Below are 15,862 nucleotides of genomic sequence, written 5' to 3' on the forward strand. Positions count from 1 at the left end.
GCTTCCTCAGCTGTAGATGAGTATAATAAAAGTATCCCCTAGGCTTACTGGGAGCATATGTTTAGAGAATTCATGTGAAATACTGGGTGAGTGCCTGACTGCAGGAAGCTCGGGGCCAACGTGGCTGTCCATGCTATCAGAGTACCAATGGGCCCTGGCCTGAGTGGGGCACAGTGTTCAGAGGGCACTCGGGACTCAGCGGGCCTGGGGCCAGGCAGCTGCAGGGACCAGCAAGAGAGGGTGTAGGGGCAGAGTCGACTTGGGCTGCCCTCCCAGCCTGTGACCTGCTTCTCCCAACTTTGGGTTGGGTATGACCCCTGAGCCACCACAAGGGGCAGCATCTTCACTTGCCTCCTTGCCATCCTCCCCAAAAAGCAGCCAGTTCTGGGCATAGCCTCTCTTTAATGGCAGTCATCGGGTGCTTTGACATAGGAACCAGCTTGGTCAGGCAGCTGCCCTCCTCCTCTGCCACATCCCAGGGGAAGTCTGGTGTGCCAGCTGGAGGGTTCAGAAGATGTCAGGGACAATGTAGTCCGTGTGAATGCCATCGATCAGTCCAGCTCCATTGTTGTGGACAAACCAGCAGGACACCTCTCCCCCATGTTGGGGGTCCTTGCTGTAGTCTTTTTGCAAGCCCCTGGGAACAGATCCGTCAGCTAAGGTTACTCTTCAGAGCCGGCAAGGCTGTACCTCCCCAGGAAGCACACCCTACCCATGTGACACCTGGAGAAAGGTCTGGACCAAAAATAGGGAACAGAAAGCACCGTGGACAAAAACACTGGAGAGCAGCCCACCCACCTGGTGACTGTCAGCCTGCGGTTCTTCACCACCAGTGTGGCATCTGGCTTTGTGAGGTCAGAGCCTGGGTGGAGGTCCAACACTTCAAAATCAAAGGGGTGGAAGAATTGTCCTGGAAAGGCATGTGAGCGGCAGAAGTTATGTCGGGGGCTGCTCCTGCCTCAATTCGGCAAGTGCTCACTGGGGGCTGAGCCAGTTTCTTGAATGGCTTTTTTCAAGAGCTTGAGTGTTTCTGATAAACCTTGGCATTAAAAGCCACCTTAGTTCATTTGCTGTAGAGACACATGTATTTCCAGGTGGTGCTGGGTTTAACCAGTTCTGAAGGGATCTGGCTGGAGAGAAAGGTTGGAGGTTTCGGTGCCCGACAGAGAACAGAACCAACAGAAAGGCCACGTAGGAGCAGTGTGGCGGTGACCGCCCCACCTCAGGCCCCTGGAAACCCTCTGGACCCTTCTGCCTGCTAGTTGGACCTCTTCCTGTGCCAGTTTTTGTTTGTGTTTGATCATAGCACTTTGAAGGTACAAGAGCCTCCCAGCCCACAGCTCTGCCTGCCAGCCAGCCATACCCAGCAGCCCATGTGTCCGGGGTGACATCCAGCGACTGTCCAGCATGTAGAAGCCCAGGAAGTCCTGGTGGACTGCACTCCCCCTCCACACTCGGTGCAGGACAACCTCAAAGGTGGCTCTGTCATCCATGGACACTACCAGGTTCCTTTTCTTGTTGATGGTCAGCACTGTCCTGCAGAGCCAGGTGCCCATCAGGACAGGAGCAGCTGCACTGCATCCCTCCCCATTCAGCTGGCCCCATCCTCTGAGACCTAGCTCTTATGACCAGAGAGTTAAGTCAGAGAGGCCAAGTTACTCCCCCAGTGTCACACAGCTGGTCAGCAGTGGATCCAAGACTTAGATTCTAGCCAGTATATTATCAGAGTCTGTGACCTCTGATTTCCACTTGTCACCTATGTCGTCCACACTGTGGACTCAGCTCTGGTGCCCAAAATCAGGCTCTGGTGTTCGACAGAGTTTGTTAAATAAATGAATGACCAGAGGAAGGAGCAAACATGAGACAAGGCGGATGTGACAGGTGCTAAAAGAGAAGCCCAGAGAACTCCGGGGTCGCCAGAGCAAGAGAGTAGTGGGCTTCGGGAATCACTGCTTGCTGGATCTGGGAAGACGATCTGGCTTTGTTTGGTGGAGGTGGGAGTGGAATTCAGGCTGGGAGCACGTGACCAGGAACCAAGGAAAATGGAGGGTGGGGCAGTCCCCGGACTCTGACCTGTCTGCACAGGGCCTGCGGGCATCACCACGGACACTGGGACAAGGGCTCTGCAGGCTCAGGCAGCAGGGGGAGCACAGGGAGCTACCAGGACCCCTCCCCTGGCCTGGCCTAGTTACCCGTCCTGCCGCAGCACAGCCTGGTCTCTCCAGGAGAACACAGGCCCCCCTGAGCCGGGGCTCAGTGTGATGTTCTGGGGAGTCACTTCCAGTTGAAAGCCTGTTGCAGGGTTGGTGATCCCCAGCCGCCCAAAGTATGTGGCCTCATGCTGCGCAGGGCTCCTGGCTTGGCTGCCAATGAGCTGCCCGTTCACTGAGAAACCTGCAGTGGGGTGAGGGGCCAGTGTCAGGGAGGGCCTGACAGTCTTAGCTCATGCTCTGCGTTCTTCCATGCCAAAGAGCTGTCAGACTTGTCCCGCTCCCAGAACCGCTTCCTTTTCCTTCCCACCCCTCCCGCCACACCCGATATCCCAGCCTGGCCCTCCATCCTGCGCTCTGACGGAGGCCTTGCCTCCCTGAGGGCAGGCCCAGGCCTGCTCCTTCTCTGTGGAGCAAGCTCACAGTAGTGCCGGGAAGACATCTGTGGGGACCCTCCAAAGCGGCCTCCCCTCACCGGAACACCCGGCACAGCATGTCTCACGCTCTGAAATGACCATCTAAGCGGATGGTCACCTGTTTGCTTTCAGCTTTCCCTGACTTCATGAGGGCAGGGATTGTCTTGGTCCCCACTGCATCCCCAGCCCCCAGCAAGTTCTCAGCAAGCACTTGAAGTTGAGCTGGAAGGGAGCAAAGAGGGCGAAGGAGCCCAGCGGTAGGTTCCCCACCACCCCGGCACTGCTGGAGGAGCCACACTGTGGGCAAGGTAGGGCAGGACTCCTGCATAACTTGCAGGACCTACTGAGATAAAAATGAGGGCCCCTTGTTCAAGAATAGTTAAGAATTTGGGGGCCAAGGATTTAGCTCGGTGGTTCCACTGCCTGCCTGGAAAGCACAAGGTCCCAAGTTCGATCCCCCACACCAAAAACAAAGCAAACAACAAAAGAGAATAGTTAAGAATTTCAAGGCAGCAAGAGCAGAGCACTACCCAAGTTTGGGACCTTTCTAAGTGCAGGTCCTGTGCACTTATACAGTTCCACACCCACGAGGTCAGCCCTGTGTAGGCTCCCGCCAGGGCACCGGAACAAGAAGGAGGTAGGCAGAGCCCAGCCAAATGGATGCCCTGCAGGGCAGTGACAGTGGGGCAGTGGCCGCGGTCCTGTCCATGCCTGAATGTCAGGGGGACCCGGGCCCATCCCGGGCAGGCAGAGGGCATCCATCCACCATACCTGTATCGGGGTCCTGTACCAGGCTGAGGATCACACCAGGCTCCTCATTGATGTTAAAGCACAAGGTGTCCTCTTTCTGGGGCACGCGGATGATGAAGTGGGGGTCAGTGTCCACTGGGAGCCAAGGATGGAGGCCGTTAGATCGAGCATCAGGCGGATGGAGCCAACTGGGGCAAGCATTCCACTAGGCAGCGCAGAGAGACGGCCGGGCGGGGTGAGCATCCCTCCGACCCTCCCAAGCACTCACCACCTGTCACTCGGTTCGGCAACTGATGGAAAGTAGGGCTGGCCTGAGTCGGAGAGGGCTGCCCGGCTGAGAGGACAAACGCTGTGGGGCAGAGCAGATGCATTGGGGAGACAGGACCAGGCCCTTGGGGGGTCCCAGTCCCTTTGCTGATGCTTCTCCCACCCGGCCAGGCTGGCCTGAAGCCACAGGAGAGGCAGACACCGTGTGCCCACGAATGCTTCTCCGGATATGGGACTAGAAACCCATATCTGGCCCCTCTGGTCTCCTCCCACGGAGACCTGGGTGGGGGTGCCAGGCCCTCATCAGGGGACTGTTCTAAGGCTCCCCAGGGGCCAGTGAAGAGAGCTGGTGAGCTGGGGGCTTTGTTCAGGGCTGAGGGCTCAGCTGGAGGCCCAGTAACATGAGGAGTAGAGAGGGGTAGAGATGCACGTTGCCAGGATGGCTGCCACTTACTCCTTCTGGGTCCTACCATCTCTGCAGAAGGCAAAGACAAAGAGCACAGTGTCACCATTCAGTCCACAAGTGCACCTCGTGCTGTGCCCTCAGGTGGATCTGGCCCCTGCCCAGCCCTCCCCACGTGGCCCCGCAGACATACACTCTTGTGGTGGGGCCCACCGAAGTGACAGGGTGGTCGGGCTGTGCGAGGCTCGGGAAACACGGGGTGTGGTGCAAGGTTTGGGGTGAACTGGGGAAGGGTGTCTCAGGGTAGCAAAAACCAGAGCGGGAGAGGCAACGGGGGGGCTGTGTGGCCCAGAGCCTGGGTCGTGGGCCATCTGCCCAGCTACCAGAAGTCCCGCACTAAACCAGCGTGATTTAAAACTCACCCAAGGGGAGGGAATCTGGAAAGGAGGAAAAGAGAAGAGAATTAAAGTCCAGAAGGTCTTGGGCCCACAGCCTGTCCTCCACAGACCCTTGCTGCTGCCCATACCGTCCGGGGATTTGTCAATGGTGGGCTCCAGCCCATCCTCATCCTCCATGCCCCTGATGGTCATGGAGGTCAGTGGCGTCACAAACTGATAGTCCAGTGACATCTTCAGGACCCGAGCCGACAGGTTGGCCTTCTCCTCCCCCTCCATCTTCATCCTGCATGCAAGATATATGTGGCTCTGAGAGCGAAGCTCAGGCAGTGATGGACTTGCATTCCCTTTTCCTTTACCTGTGTGTTCACTCACTCATTCGGTCAACAAACATGCAGTAAGCACCTGTAGAGCCCTGTTCAATGGTTGTAGCCCTAAGGATCTCAGGGGTGAGGGATACGCTTCTGAGATACCCTGGAAACTTAACAGTGGCGAGACCCCAGGGTAAATGGTCTGATCTCTCTGAGCTTTTGTTCCTCTGTTTAGTGGGTATTAGAGAGAATTTCCCCACAGACTGTGGGACCTAAATGACAATGTCTAGACATAGCAGCTACTCAGTAAATGGCAGTCTCTTCCAGGGCTGCTCAGTGAGGCAAACAGCCCTGTCCCCAGAGCGCCCCGCCCCTGCTGTTGACCAACGGGTTGATATTAACTCAGAGACAGAGCAGGAGGACAGTAAATCTGACCCACTCATAACGCCAAAAGCCCAGAACTTCTCTGTCCATCCCGAGGGCTGGGGGAATTCTGAGTGGGCTGTGCCCACCCCAGACAGCTGCAGGGGCCCTACCGCTTGGCCAGAAGCTCCTGGATGGTGAGATAGGCCCAGAGACGCTCAATGTGGTTCTCCAGCATGTGACCGCGCTCTTGGAGCAGTTTGTTCATTTCTTCCTCATCCACTAAGCAGGTTGTCTTGAATTCCCGGCCCTCCTGAGAGTGGGCGGCAAGAGAGGCCAGGGGCTAGGATGAGCACAAGCTAGCGTACAGGCTCTGAAGGGCCCCACTGTCTTCTGGTCTCTGCAACTTTGATCTAAGCAGCGCCTCCCTTCCTGAGCCTGTTCTCCCCACCCCCATTCGTTTGTTCATTTATTCATTGATTCCTCAGATGCTGGTCAAGGACCCTCTGCAAGCCAGGCTCGGCCCAGGCCCTGGAATCTGGCACAGTGAGAGGACCAGGCCCTACCCTCAGGGAGTTACCCTCTCTAGGGGAGACAAACAAGCACCCAGCTGTTTCTACTGTGATCTGCTTCTCCAAATGCCCACCAAGTTCTGGGCAGGCTGCACAGTTCAATTTGCCACAGCACACGAACATGCCCTCTCCCAAGCTACAACAATAGGCCCCCCTTCCCAAGGGTGTCCTCTGTACTAGGCACTGCATAAGGGTATTGCATGGATTATTCCATTTGCCCATAAAGCAGTCTAATGCAGTGTTAGCTGTGTAGTACAGAAAAGGAAACTGAGGCCCAGAGAGACCCGAATTCACTTAAGGTCGCCCACCTGGTTAGGTCAGAGCCAGGGTCCAGCTCCAGTCTTTGCACTCAAAGCCTGAGTCTGGAACCCTGAACTATGCTGTGGACTCGAGTCTATGCCCAGGAGGGCAGGGCCCAGGTCTCCCCCACCTGTGACCTCTCCTTCCTTCCATGTACACACACATGCACACACTGCACTGAGCTGCAAAGCCTGGCACGTGGTGCCTGGGAAATGTCTGCACAGTGGGCACAGTGGGGGAGAGACTGGACTCTTGCTGCTTCACATCCCAGAGGAATCATGTGATGAGTAAGAGGTGGTCCATTTGGGGTCAAGGGATTGCAAGTAATTGAGGCCATGTTTGCCCGTTCCAGTCTGCCCAGTCCCCGGGTCTTTGGGGAGGGTGGTACGGCGGGGCTGGGGACACTACTCCGGGGAAAGGAGGCGCCTGGAGAAGGCAGGGATGGGGAATGCTGTGGGTTTGGAGATTCTGGGTGCTGCTGGCCTCTCCACCCTCTGTGGAGCACCATTTACCCCTCGGGCCTTCACATCGGCCTTGAAGCTGCCTAGTTTGTGGTCTGCAATGCGCCCAGCCACCACGATCTCCGAGCCATCATAGTACTGTTTATGTCGATGCTGGGTCAGGGCCAAGACAGCGTCCTGGGGGTACTGCAAATCCACATCCACCAGCAAGGGATTGGCTACCTGCTTATAGAAACCCTGAAAGGACAGAGGGTGTGGCCTCAGCAATCTGCTCACAAAGTGGGGTGCTGGGATCCCCACTTTAGAGGTGAGAGGTCACACAGCTGATTTGCACTCTGTATCAGAGCTTTATCTTCTCCTCTGGACTGAGGGGCTCCCCGTGGCATGTTGTGGGCGGTAGATGAAGGGTGAGGGAGAGACCTGTAGCTGCTGGGTGGCATCATGGTCCTCGTAGATTCTCTGGGCCCATCCATTGTTCTCCATGGACATGACCTCCAGGAAGTTAAAGTCCAGGTCGTGGCCGAAGCCCAGGTTGTAGAGCGGGAACCTGCCCCGGATGGCGTTGCGGATGTTCCTCTGGATTTGGGCACGGTCCGTTACCCCTGCAGCCACACATCCAGATGGTGACAGGATGCCAGCCCATAGGCACGTGGAGCACATTTGGGGAACACTCCCCGAGGTCCAAGCTTCCTCTGCAGACCCCAGGCTCACCTGGTAACTGCAGCAGCTGGTAACTGAGCTCGTCCCAGATCCTCCCCATCCATGTGGATCCACCAGGAGTGGACCTGATGCTCTAAACCCTCCCTCTATGGCTCCTCACCACGGCCTTCGAGGCCCCACCAACCCCTGCACCCTTGTTTCTCCCCGGATGTGTGGCCTACAGTTTTTGGGCAAGCCCTGCAGTGCATGTACTCTTTTGCTCCAGTTGCTCCCTCTGCCACGATCCCTTCCCGTTTCCCTTTCTCACTTCCAGGCTGAGTTTAGGATTCATTTCCTCCAAGAGACCTTTTCACACCTCACCTGGGCCAGGTGTCCCAGTCTGTGCTGCCATAGCCCATGGTACCCTGTTCTTTCAAGGGCTTGGGTCTGCCTTCCCCTGTAAGCCCTGGGCTCCTTCAGGGAAGAGACAGCTCTTGTTTTCTTGGTATCTCTTCTCAGTCCCTTGTTCTGGGCTTAGCACAAGGAGGTGCTGAATACGTACTTCATTACACTTAACCTGGGAATCCTGCCCATCCTCCAGGCCCTTCTTACCCCCGTGTCAGGCAGAAATGGCCCCATTTCCCAACTCACAGGAAGAGGTACACCTTGAAGATTCCACAGTTTGTGATCTGCATTGTGTTTTTAGACCAGTGCTTGACTTTACCCAATGGCTGGGTTTCCAACGTCAGCTGGAAGACCTCTGGTCATGAGATCGCCACCTCCCAGGCAGCCCTCTAGGTGATTACCCTCAGTTGGCTCGCCGTCTGTCAGCATGATGAGAATGGAGGCATGGTTGCTGAGTTCCGGGAGGCTTTCCTGAGCTTTGGTCAAGATCTCAATTCCCCGGAGCAAACCTCCATTCAGGTTTGTGGCTGCAAGGCAGAGAAACCAGACCAGGGTGCACCTATACTCCAAGGAAACAGAGATGATCCCAGGGTGGCCTGAGACCCCTGCCCTTACCCCCATTCAAGGAGAAGCGCCGTACAAAGTCTTGAGCTGCTTGCAGATTGGCCTTGGACACCTGCACCAGCGAGCCTCTCCAAGATTGCACATGTGACCCGAAGAGGACCAGGTCAAAGTAGTCCTCTGGCTGCATGTCCCCCAGGATCTTAAGGAGTGCTTCCTTGGTCTGCAGGGACGGAACAGTCAGTAGAGGGACACAGCAGCAGGGTCACCACGGGATAGTGCCCTCCGTCGTGGATTCAGAGATTCACAGTGGACAGACAGCAGGAGGGAGCGGACAGGCCAGCCAGGTGGCCCCAAAAGAGGAGCATCCTGCTGGGGCTGGGGGTGGAGGAGGAGCACAGAGAATGCAAAGGAATCCAGCATGGCGACAAGAGATGAGCAGGAGTTTGGGTAGGAAGGATTAAGAGAGAAGCCCTGGTAAAAGTGAAGCTTGTCCAGCCATGGCTTCACCATACCAAGGGCAGGGCACCGAGAGCCTGCAGGCAGTGGGCCTGCAGCGAGGCACCTCCCCAGAGACTGCCCTGATTATTCCCGGCTTTTTCAGAAGCCAGGTTTCCTCTTCTAAGCACTTCTCCTGTGGGATACCTCGGGTGCCCTTACGACCCTCGGTGTTGCCGTTGAGGAGAAGCGAATGTGCTTCCCCAAGCCTGCATTTCCAGGAAGCAACAGCTGACTCCAGAGCCTCTCATGGCTGGCTGAGACTTCCAGTTAAATCACTGCCGCCCCCCAGGAGCACGAGCCCCTAGCCAGACCCTGGCAGCCAAACCGGTGTGGCGTGCAGGATGGGACGGAAGAACTTCCTGCTGGCTGGGCTGCTTACAGCTACCATTCACCTGCTTCACTTTCTGGCCTTCCATGGAACCACTGATGTCAATCACAAAAACCAGGTTCTTTCTCATGTTAGTCAGGTTTTGAGGCGCGAAGAAGTGGGCAAAGTGGTTATTGGCCACCTGAAACAGAGGAGGGTGAGGAGGCTGCTCTCCGGCACCCGGGCCCGTCCCTGGGCTTGGGCCAGAAGCTTCGAGCTCACCAGGAGGTCACAGAGCTTGTCTCTGTTGACATCGTAGGTCACCTTGAAGTCCCCATCCAGCAAGGAGGTAGAGCATGTGGGGCAGGACTGCTGCTGGCTCACGGTGGGGCGGAAGAGCACGTGACCCTGGAGCCATTGAGAGTGTGGAGAATGAGTGGTTTGTGCAGCAGCAAGCAGGATGTTTTCAGTGACAACATAAGAAGGTGTGTGAGTGTCTGTGATGTGTGTCTGGGCATAGAAATGAGTCTGGCAGGCCACTCACCTAGCTGCTGAGAGTGCATGCTTGTATAGACAGGTGATAAGACTGTTCCTTTGTATTTACACTTCTGAATCTCTGGGATTTTCTACAGTAAGCATCACCATTTATATAAACAGAAACAAAATAATAGCAGTATGGTAACATAAGAGATAGTAATCAACTCAAGCTGTCAAGTCAAAAGAAAGCAAGACTACAAAGCCAGGCGTGGTGATGCATGCCTGTAATCCCAGCAGTCAGGAGGCTGAGGCAGTAGGATTGCTGTGAGTTCAAGGCCAATCTGGACTACTTAGTGAGTTCAAGGCCAGCCTGAACTACTGACATAGTGAAACCCTGTCTCAAAAAACAAAACAAAAAGGGCTAGGGATTTAGCTCAGTTGCACCTAGCTTGCCTCGAAAGCACAAGGTCCTGAGTTCGATCCCTGGTACCGGGGGAAAAAAAAAAAGCTAGAAGAAAAGAAACCAAGGCTATAACACCATCTTGAAAGTAAAGCTCACTAGTTGACAAAGAGGAGAGGCCAGAAAGGAGGGCTCAGAAGAGGAGTTGAGGTCTGGTTTGAGTGGTGTGCTGAAAGAAGCTAGGGATGGTTTTTATTCATACTTTCTATGTTTCTGTAGTTTCCACAATTTCTTTAAAGGATTTTTAACATTTACTTTTTTGTGGTGGTGGTGGTGGTAGTGGTTGTACTGGGGCTTGAACCCTGGGCCTTCTTGCTCAGCTACATTCCCAGTTCTTTTCTTATTTTTTATTTTGAGACAGGGTCTTGCTGAGTTACTAGGTTGCCTAGGCTGGGCTTGCATTTGCAATCCTCCTGCCTCAGCCTCCCAAAGTGGTGGGATTATAGGCATGTACCGCCATGCCTGCTTAATGTTTACTTCTTGTTTGTTCATCATAAAAGTAAGATTGCTCAAAATAGAAACTTGACAAGAGTTGTTAAAAGGTCCTCCATGGAAAGCAAGTGTGTTTGTAACATATAGCAGGGTCCTACTTTGTTTGAAAGCAATTCTGCCTAACTGTAGCAGACATCTCTTTTCAATGAATTGCTATAGAGTCACTATATAAAGTATGTAAGAATGAAAGGGTTTGCTCTTGGCTCAGGTTGAGGGCATGTTAGAAAGCAGAGAACTCCCTGGGCCACCCACCAAATGCCACACTTCTCCAAGATTTGGGGCGGGGACAAGCAGGGGGCTTTCAGGATTCCTGCAAATGCGTACCAAGTGGCAAATCCTTGGGTAGACAAAGCCCTTTCCAAACATAATTGTGTTTCCAAGAAAACTGAGGCTGAGAGTCCTAAGCACAAAGCATCCAAGGTTGGTTATGTGCCATTCATTTCCCTGCATGCTGTCCCATGGGCTGAAGGAGGCAGAGAGGGAACCGAGATTCAAGCGAGCCCGGAATGCACCCTGGACCAATGAGCAGCAGAGCTGGAGCTGGTGCTTTCCCAACCTCAGGCTGTGGGCTTTGCTAAATTGCTTGAGAATGGGGAATGTTGAGTTTCGCTGTGATGCCAGCCAGCTGGCACCTGCCTTCCTCAGCCTGAGGGCAGCCTGTAGCCCTGCCTGGCTCCTAGGCTAAGCCTGGAGATTCCACAAGGGTTGAGCCAGAGGAAGAAGTCCCTGGGGTCCACCTCTGTCCCCTGGCATCGAGCATACCTTTTTCCCTGAGAAGGACTTCTTGATGGTTTGGGCTGCCAGTTCTTTGGTAAGGAAGGAGGCCTGAGTGTCCAGCTTGCTGATCCCCTGCGGCTCAAAGATGTCCACGTCGATCTACACCATTGAAGCAAATTCTGTTCCAAGGCCCTGTCTGGGCCAGCACCAGTTCTCAGCCAGGAGCCAGCATGTGACCTGATTGCCTATTGTGTTAGTGCCCATCCAGCCCTCAGCACAGAGCCTGGCACATTGTAGGCACTCAAAAAATGTTTACCAATGAAGGTGCGCTTGCTGGAACCCTCAACTCAGCCACTACCTAGGTTTCAGTGAGGATTGCAGCCCCTCAGGCTGTCCCAGACCTTCTGACTTAGACATTATTTGGATGTTCAGCATCTCTTGCACCAGTCCTGGGAAATGCAGGAATCCCCCATTTAACAGATGAGCAGACTGAGGCTCCAAAATAAGGAGAGGTTGGAAGATTTAAGGAGCTCTCTGGCCAAGAAGAGCCCATTGGAGGCCACCCTGAGGAGCCAGGCCCCTTCCCGGTGTTCTCTTGCCCACAGTGGTAAGCAGTGCCTGCCCTGAGATCCGTGATTTACCTCAAAATGACGCACCAGTTGCTTGGGCTTCACTTTGATGACAATGTCATACTGTCTAAGTTTTCGCTTTAGCACCTCCTCATAGGTCAACCGAAATGTGGCCTTACTCTGGGGACTGATGGTGATATGGATGGTGAACTGCTCCATATTTCTCCCTGAGGCCCTGGATGTACCACCAGAAGCAAGAAAAGGCAGACAAATGGCAAATGACATTTTCACCCAAAGCACGGCCCTCAGAATCAGTTTCTCTTATATTAGTGCTGCCCCCCAGGACCCTTGAACCTCACCCTCATTTCGGTTGGCCGATCAAGGTCAAGGGCCATGGTGGGAGCCTCTCTTCTCCCCAAGGCAGATCTGGGCCTGTGTACCAGCCTTGCCCGGTGCACCCATGCTGGCATCTGGGTTTGGGCAACTTGCTCACACTTCTGTCCTCTGGGGCTGTTCTCCACCCACAGCCACCTTGTAGCCTTCAGCTCTGTTTGACTGGGGAAGGGAGCCCTGGAGGCCAGGCCCACAGGCCCCAGCCCTTACCTGACAAGGCCGGCATTCTCCCCTGAGATGGCTGCTTTCCGGTACTGCTTCCACGCAGTCACTTTGTCCTTTATGTCTCCGACAAACGTGTTTTTGCTTGCTGTGCTATGGGAAGGAAGAAGGCCTCAGGGCGGTGCCCCTCGGACCACACAGGGGCTTCGTGCTGGAGGTGTGCGGAGGCTGGATCCTGAGAAGGCCCTGCCCATGTGAGCCCATGGAGGGGCACCCGCTGCTGCCTGCTCAGGGCACTGCAGTGGCAGCCCAGAGCCTTGCCTTTGCTCCCTGGCCTGGGCTGCACACACACCATCGGAGGCCCCAGTTTTTTCTCTAAGATGGGAGCCAAGAATAGACCCAAGGGCTTCTTCTTCCTCTCAGAGCTGGGACTGGCCATGGCTCTTTTGGAAGTGAGGAGATGGTCTGCTGTCAGGCCACTCTGGTCTTAAGTGGGGACTGATGAATGGGCACGTCTGGGATAAGGCGTGGAAGTCAGGCTGGACACCCACATGGCGAAGTCACTGATGAAGGCCGTCTTGGGGATTTCCACCTCGAAGGCCACTTCCCTGGCTCTGTCAGCACTATTGACTACTTGGCTGGTAATGACGTAGTGGGCGAAGCGAGAGGTAACTTTGCAGTTGACTTTCAAACTCTGGATGAGTACACCATCAACTGTCTGAAATGAGACAGGAGGCAGCTGTGGCCCGGGATGGGGCCTCTGAGCCAGCGAGAGACCTCTTGTCACACTGGGGTCCACCTCTGACACAGGGTGCCGGATGTCAGCAGAAGAGGTGGACCTCACAGAAAGACACCCTTCTCTCTGCCTGAGACGGCAGAGGGGCAAGGTGAGGTGGGAACAGTTCCCCTTTTCCAGGAGACGGGAGCTCCCTCTGCCTATGGCACAACATAGGAGTGCGCTCCTGAGGGCTTGGGGAAAGCAGACCTGTGATAAGGGCCCCATTGCAGACCCCTTCCTTGCCGGGAGTCTCACTCACTGTGTCCACAGCCTGTCGCTTCTGCAAGACAAAGCCAGGGCCAGATGTGAGTGGGAATGCTCAGAGACCTCAGCCTATGCGCTAGGGACGAGGAGGGGGCACAGCTGTGTCCTCTGCCCCTCAGCCTTCTCTTCCGCTGCAGGGGGTGACCTGTCCGGTCAGAGGTGGGTGAAGGTGGGTGGAGAGGCCCCATCCCTGGGGGGTCTTGTGTCACTCCAGGGCCCCCTCCAGGCAGATCTGCCTGTCTCTGCCCTGAAGGCTTTGCCACATACCTCGTTGCCCTTGGACCTGCCTGTGGCCAAGCCCAAAGCGGGCACAGCCTGCAGGATGAGGAGGGACACCAGATACACACACAGCAGCCTCCAAAGCCCCATGGCACCATCCATGGTCTCCAGGCTCCTGCTGCCCTGTCACTTTACTCAGACCACAAATCAATACCGTGCTGGATAAACATGGATTAAACATTAGACACAGTGAAGGCAAATATTGCAATGTGCAGAATCAAAAATTAGCAGTGGAAGCTTTCTTCCTGGGTTTCCCCAGCTCCGGGGTGTATAAGCTCCCAACCAGACTATGGCCTGGTCTGTAGAACCGCACGCAGAGGACTCGAATTATGAAGACCCTCAACAGCACATTGTGTGCTGTGTCTGGTGATAGTGACATCTGGCCAGAAGTCACAGTTAAAATTGATTTTTAGACTACATTAAGCAATACTTAAAAAAAAAATTTGGGATTGAACCCAAGGCCTTCACAATGAGCTTTATCCCCTGACACCCGCCTATACACACATAATTTTTTTTTTTTTGGTACCATGTTGGGAGCAATGCTACATAATTCTAGGGATAAATCATTTGGTTAGCCTAGTTCTCTTGCCTACAGCCCAGCTACAGAATAACTCCAGTTTGGCCTCCGGTCACAACTGAGACTTCAGTGATCCAGTGATGCTGTGATTCTCCAGGACAAGAAACATCCTGGGAGAACAAACATCTGCTCAGTTCCTCACTGTTCTTGGACTGAATAACATCTTGTTTGCCGGAGATGTACTGAACTCTCTGCAAGCCTTCCGTTACACCTTGTTTATCTCAATGTGAACTATTGAACGCTCTGCAAGTCATTTGTTACATTTGTTTCTCCCGATGTACTGAATAAAAGGTGTGGTAAGCTGGGGTCTTTGTCTTTGCTGCCCAGAGCAGCACTGATCAGACCCAAAGCTCAGCTTCTTCTCAGTCTCATTTTTCTACCTTTCCTGTAATTCGCCGTGTGCTGCCGTGGCTCGCAGGAGACCAGGACTCACTGCAGAGGTTCTGGTAACGTCCCCTTCCCCTGTCCCCTACAGTACCGGGGTTCAAACTCAGGACCTTGTGCTTGCAAGGCAGGCACGGTGCCGCTGAACTCAATTCCTGGCCCACACACTCTTCTTTTCCTTTTTTTTTTTTTTTTTTTGGTACCGGGTATCGAACTCAGGTCCTTGCGCTTGTGCAGCAGGTGGCGAAACCACTGAGCTAAATCCCTGGCCCTTCTTTTCTTTTCTGAGACAAGGTCTTGGTAAGTCACTAAGTTGCCCAGGATAGACTCACATTTGCAGTCCTCCTGCCTCAGCCTTCCAGAGTGCTGGGATTACAAGCATGTGTCACCATGTCTAGAAATTCTTAAAGCGTCAGTAAACTTCTCAGTCATGCTTTGGCCAGAGAGGTGGATATGGTGGTTTGGAAAGTGCTGTGATACTTAGCCACACCTGTGCTTCTAACGATGCCAACCTTGGCAATGGTTCTGCCAGAGGCAGTCTGGGAGGGAGTCTGCAGGAGGGAGGCTTAATGGTGACCCATACTTGCTGCTGCTTGCTTCATCTTTCTGGATTGTATCACTCAGGTTTGGAAGGAAGGATGTAAATCAGCTTCACTGGGCTTCCACCCAGGCAAGGATACCTGGCAGGGGAAGGGGAGATAAAGAGGAATGATGAGGAATGACAAATTTCCACAGTGGAGGGCTCACTAGGAACCACACTTTGCTCTCAGCCCTTTACTGTCTAATTTGTACCCTCATGGCATTCCTGGGACAGTGGAAGTGTCACCACAAGGGACATAACCAGGATTCACACCCAGACCTTTCTGCAAGTGACAGAAGCCCACTGTGCAAAGACAGAAGTGCCCTCTGCCTTACAAGGAAGAGGGAAGCCAAAGAGTTGAAGATCCAAATACAAGAGTTCTCAGAGACTCTTCTTGTATGTGCAGTTTCTTAATTTTTCTGTCCAAATTCTTCCTGTCCCCCACAGGCCTCAGCGTACTGAGCAGTCACAGCCCCGGGTCAGCCCACACAGTCCTGGGGTGGGATGAGCTGGGTACCCTGACCCTGATCAGACAAGGGGGCCCAGAGGCCTCACTGATCTGTTTGTTTTCCTGGACTTTGTCTCAGAGCAATAACCTGGGAAAGTTTAACGTCCGTAGGTGACAGTGACCTTCTGACCTGTCTTTCTAGCCCTTGTGGAAGATCAGACGGATCAACGTGACACTGTACATTTTCACAGCCACTGCCCCCAGGAGCCTTCTAACTCCTGTGGAGATGAGTTCCACGCTTCCAAATTTCCACAGCTCTTCCTTTCTGTGGCTCTTCAGCTTCAGGCCCCTCCCTGGGATCCATGGGTCTTCCTTGGTCTTGTCTGACACTCTTTTCCTAAGGCACCAGTTTCACAGTGGT

General features: G+C 54.2%; 1 protein-coding gene and 1 long non-coding RNA gene across 4 annotated transcripts; one reads left to right on the top strand and one right to left on the bottom strand.

The window, feature by feature from the left end:
• Positions 1 to 382: 382 nt before the first annotated feature.
• Positions 383 to 13,599, bottom strand: Itih1 (inter-alpha-trypsin inhibitor heavy chain 1). Of its 3 annotated transcripts, XM_004864377.4 has the most exons (22): positions 13,441 to 13,599; positions 13,169 to 13,189; positions 12,683 to 12,849; positions 12,180 to 12,284; positions 11,649 to 11,811; positions 11,053 to 11,166; positions 9,144 to 9,269; positions 8,947 to 9,063; positions 8,108 to 8,276; positions 7,894 to 8,019; positions 6,869 to 7,050; positions 6,500 to 6,685; positions 5,289 to 5,428; positions 4,573 to 4,727; positions 4,469 to 4,483; positions 4,098 to 4,118; positions 3,645 to 3,725; positions 3,398 to 3,511; positions 2,193 to 2,394; positions 1,364 to 1,536; positions 799 to 910; positions 383 to 637 (listed from the first exon to the last, which is right to left on the bottom strand). In XM_004864377.4, the coding sequence occupies exons 1-22, from the start codon at positions 13,552 to 13,554 to the stop codon at positions 508 to 510; spliced, it is 2,733 nt and encodes a 910-aa protein (XP_004864434.1). In that variant the 5' UTR covers positions 13,555 to 13,599; the 3' UTR covers positions 383 to 507. The 3 variants fall into 3 exon arrangements, with proteins under 3 accessions (XP_004864434.1, XP_012920894.1, XP_087038522.1); XM_013065440.3 differs by lacking the exon at positions 12,683 to 12,849; XM_087182396.1 differs by lacking the exon at positions 13,169 to 13,189 and having other exon boundaries at positions 13,441 to 13,594.
• Positions 12,830 to 14,388, top strand: LOC147826480 (uncharacterized). Its single transcript, XR_015439603.1, has 2 exons — positions 12,830 to 13,018; positions 14,048 to 14,388. It is a non-coding gene; the product is annotated as an uncharacterized LOC147826480 (long non-coding RNA).
• Positions 14,389 to 15,862: the final 1,474 nt, after the last annotated feature.

The sequence above is a fragment of the Heterocephalus glaber genome, unplaced genomic scaffold (assembly GCF_053883595.1).
Source record: "Heterocephalus glaber isolate CG9 unplaced genomic scaffold, H.glaber_assembly_v1.0 deba00001472, whole genome shotgun sequence".
Classification (NCBI taxonomy): Eukaryota; Metazoa; Chordata; class Mammalia; order Rodentia; family Bathyergidae; genus Heterocephalus; species Heterocephalus glaber.